The 4,694-nt window shown below is 26.1% G+C and overlaps 1 protein-coding gene across 1 annotated transcript; it reads left to right on the top strand.

Annotated features, from left to right (window-relative positions):
- The first annotated feature begins 1,124 nt into the window (after nucleotides 1–1,124).
- LOC114124945 (uncharacterized) lies at nucleotides 1,125–1,981 on the top strand. Its single transcript, XM_027988397.2, has 2 exons — nucleotides 1,125–1,363; nucleotides 1,433–1,981. Exons 1-2 carry the CDS (start codon nucleotides 1,293–1,295, stop codon nucleotides 1,722–1,724), a joined length of 363 nt encoding a protein of 120 aa, XP_027844198.2. The 5' UTR covers nucleotides 1,125–1,292; the 3' UTR covers nucleotides 1,725–1,981.
- Nucleotides 1,982–4,694: the final 2,713 nt, after the last annotated feature.

Genomic DNA, 4,694 nt, shown 5'->3' with positions numbered 1-4,694 from the left:
TATTCGGGATGCTGCTGAAATCGGAAATACCCTTGGTAGTTGGTACCTATACAAGATATTGCATTTATTAGTTTTAAAAAATCTTCTTCATCAGTTAAGACGTCCGTTAATTTATTTAAATATAACAGGGGTAGCCAAACTTTTTTTGGTCACGATCTACTAAAAATATACTTCACCTTTAAGGATCGACTCCCATAGAAATTTTTTTTTATTATTGAATAACTAATTATTAAAAAACATAAAGAGCGCGTGGCCCTAAAAATAAATTCTTATATGATTGACTTCGAAATTGTCACGATCGACTGTTTGGCAGCCCCTGAAATATAACATAATATGAATATTATAAGACAAATATTATTAAATAGGTATTATCGCAGTTCGTGACTTTTTAAATAAAATGTTTAACATAAATAAGTGATACAGTAACTAAAGTTTAGTTAAACTTTTAACCTTTTTAACTTTTGGTTAAACGTCGTCTAATTATTTATATTAACCGTTTAACTTTTAACTGGGTTCAATAAATATTAAACGTGAGTAACGTGACACGAAATAGTGTAATACAAAGTTTTCAATTTTAAACTTACTTTAAAATGACTCTTATTTAAATTTGGTTAAAACTAGACTGTCTAGAGTTCTAGACTGATACAAGTGTACAACTGAGAAGTTAGAGTCTGGGACTATAAGTACCTATAATAAAAACTATAATATTAAATGAATCTATGAAAAAAACTGACGCAGAAAAAAATAACAATAATTGTGATTTTTAGATAAAAATACATTTTTTTCGATTTTGTACATGACGTTTTTTTCCGTATCGTTTTTTACTGATTACCTATTAAATATATTATAAACTATAAAGCTAGTTTATAGAATAACTTCCTGTACAACTTGAACTAAGATATATAAGGTATATCTTAGTTCATGCTGTACAATAAATTGGGCAATTTATTAGCAATTGGGTTTTGACTAAAGATTTACTGTGATCTAGTGGTAAATATATGAGTTATAAATATTATGCAAACCACAAACACTTCAACAGGCAACAGCAGATGTTATAACAGCTGTTATTCTTGTGAAAAGGACAAAGTGATAAGAAAAATCCGCGATATGAGTCGCTTATGATATTATCAAATATCAACATTCGTAAATCGTGATTTTCGTCTTGTATTAATATTAATTAATTATAAGTTTAGATTCCACTTTGGATCCAAACTTTAACGAGTCGGATACCACTTGAATTTTCAAACCGTAACCAAGTGACGGCAATCAACTTTTACAACACAACCACAATAATGTTGTCAAAACAGTTATGGAGATCGTTTGCTGCTAGGAACAAAATTGTTAATGGTTTATTAAAGCACAAGTAATGTTGTCACATTTTTCTTATTAATCAAATTTATGAGTAGTTAATAACTTAAACACTCATTTTTAGTGAAAATAAAACGCAGTCATCGCTAATAGTCACTCGAAACATGTCCAATAAATATGACAATATTGATGCAGAGTTAAATAAACCTGTGAAATACACAACAAGTCCTGCTAACGACTGGAAGGCACAACATTCTCGAATTGGAAGCAAGGCCGAATTTGGTCCATGGTATGAACCTCATATCGTCAGCGCAAGCTTAATTTTATTTATGGTATATTTCTTCATACTGCGTGAAGAAAATGATCTTGATTTAATGCTGGATAAACCGTTGTCAGAAACATTAAAAAAAGACTAAATATTTTGTTATTTTAGAATTTTATTAGGTACCTATGAATACATTTTAATTAGCCTAATAAATCATATTATGTACATTTGTTTTGATTTTCAGTAGTACATTTATAAATTTGAGTATATCAAAGGTTTATACAAAATACAAATGATGTAATTATTATAAAAAAAAACTAACATGTGTATGTATATTTTTTGAATTTTTAAGCTTAATAAAATATTAATTGATGGATCAATCTGAAATAAAATGTATTGTAAACACCATTACTTAATATTTTTAATTAGATGAGATTAAAATACTGTACAATAACATAGGTACAAGACTATAAATTAGAAAAATACTTTAAATGCTCTTTCTACATTTGAGTATTAAAGTATAACTATACATACAAAACAGAGAATGTCACTGACAACTGTAAATTAATTTAAATGTCTACCATGGACATTTTGTATTAGTTGTTTTTGTGTTGATATGAGTAATAATTATAAAAGTGTTATTGATGTGTTGTACTTCCTAAATTAATCATGAAATTTAATTTCTTATTATAAATTATAATTCATCTTATAATATATGCTGGGAATATGACTAGTAATTATTAACTTTATTAATTATAAACTTGTAATTACAAGTTACTATAGTTGTAGTATTTCTATTCATACTATTGTAAATTAATATATAATATTATATTTAGATTATTATTGTAATTGTCTTATGTGTTTAATTTGTGCATTTGACAGCTATAGCGGTATTAATGAGAAAAATGTTATCCTTATGCACATTCCAGAATAATTGTTAGGACTGAACAGTGGTGTAGTTATGATTTTGTTCTGGGGGGAGGGATATATAGTTTATTGGTTAAACATAAAGTGGAGGGCTTAATAAGTTAATGCATTAAACATTAAAAAAAAAAAGGCTCTGGGGAGAGGATCTATCCCAATATCCCTCCCATAACTATGCCACTGGGACTGAATTACATTGTAATTAAGAAGGGTAGTATGACTACTTTGCCAATAATTTCTGTGTATACTTATTATTATGGTTGAGAGTTCAAAAATGTTATCGATTATTTAAATATTATTTGTTTTTATTTACCAAAGTAAGTACGTTAGTATAAATATTTATTGTGATGATTTTATTTTCAATGGTACACTTTTAACACTTAACAAAAATTTAGACATCAACCTGAAATAACCATCTAAAATTCTAAACAACATTATGGACTATCAAAAAAGTTTATATTTATTGTAAAAACTTTTAAAATAAGATATTGTATAAAACTAATAACAAAAAAAATGAGTGGAAAATTGGATTATCTATCCAATTTGGATAACCACCATAAAACCACTTTCTTTAATACTGATTTATACTAGTTAAGTATTTGACTATCAAATTATTAGATATCTTATTTATCTAAAAAATATATATATATTCACTGTATTGTATTATTTATTCTGTCTTACTCAGGTTATTTCAGTAATTTCTAACATATTCTATAAACAATTTATGTATTTTAGTATGTTAGACCTTAATGTTTTATACATTTTAATTAATTATAATTAATATCTTATTTATCCAATAGTAACACGGTGTTTAGTAGTGTACCCATAGATTGTAAATAAAAATTATTTTAAATTTATAAAAAACAATAAATATATTGTTGTTTTATTGTTTGTATAGGTAACAAAATATTATTAAAAATTATAATGGAATTATTGATAATCGTAAACTCTCATTAATATCCGAGCTTTAGTCATAACTCATAATACACCCATATTACATATTATTCAAATTTAAATATTTTAAAATCTATCAATCATAGGTACCATGGGCAATGGGCATAGGTAGGAAATATCTCCGTAGGGGATTTTAGTCTTGATATGCATCAAGTTTAATTCACAATATTTATTTAAAAATTGTTTTATCTTTAAATTCGGGGGGTGATTGACCCCCCCCCCCCTAACCTTCGCTCATGATAGATACCTCTTTCTTACACAAGATGATCTATATCACTATATTAATATGAAGTTGTAACTTTACTAAAATATTTATGTATTTATTGAATCTTGTTTATCAATAATGTGATGAAACTGCCACATTAAAATGGTATTAAATCCAATTAAATAAAATATAAATGTTTCTAAAAATAAATGATTTAAGTTCTTATTATTGTGGTCTGTGGATAACATTACTAACATAATTTTTTTTATTAAATAAGGTTTGTAATTTGTATTGTTTGTAATACGATATTATAAAGTTAGTCTTCCGAGGAAAAATTTCTTAGATTTTCATAATATACTCAATAATGAACCATGTTTATGAATTATGATTACAAATTATGACATTTTACTGGAATACTGATTACAACCTAGTCTGTGTTTTTTGCCACGAAAATGTGCATTACAACCGATTTAAATAGTAAATACTAAATAGACATGTTCCATGTTGTATTGTTGTGTAGGGGCATAATTTTTATATTAAAGAGCCGCCAAACAACAAAAAATGTATCACCAGAGTACCTACCAGACCATTTACTGTTAATATAACGTTATAATATCAACGTGATATTTTGCCTCTGTCTTACTAACGTATAACATAGGTTGCCCCTATAATTATAACTACCATAAGAAATCTTCAATTTTTTTTTTAAATCTATTTAATGCTGAAAAAACATATGTAATATGCTGTTAGTACTAGTAGTTAACTAACAGTATCAAATAATAATAAGTATTATTTCGTTTAGAAAAAGTTCATGTCCAAATTAAATCACGTCTAATATTTTTCAATTTATTATTTGGTAAGGGTATATCGTATATTATAGTATGCAAGTATGCAACCAACGAATCAAATTGTGGTCCACAACAAATTATACTGTTAAAATTAATTACAGAGATAAAAACATTATTTCGCTTAAAAACTCTATAAACATTTAAAAGTCGTCATAAATATTTATTTCAAATAATTTCACTTTTTTAACGA

Source organism: Aphis gossypii, chromosome 2 (assembly GCF_020184175.1).
Source record: "Aphis gossypii isolate Hap1 chromosome 2, ASM2018417v2, whole genome shotgun sequence".
Taxonomy (NCBI): Eukaryota; Metazoa; Arthropoda; class Insecta; order Hemiptera; family Aphididae; genus Aphis; species Aphis gossypii.
The sequence above is the reverse complement of the archived record's forward strand: the minus strand, read 5'-3'. Positions and strand labels throughout refer to the sequence as shown.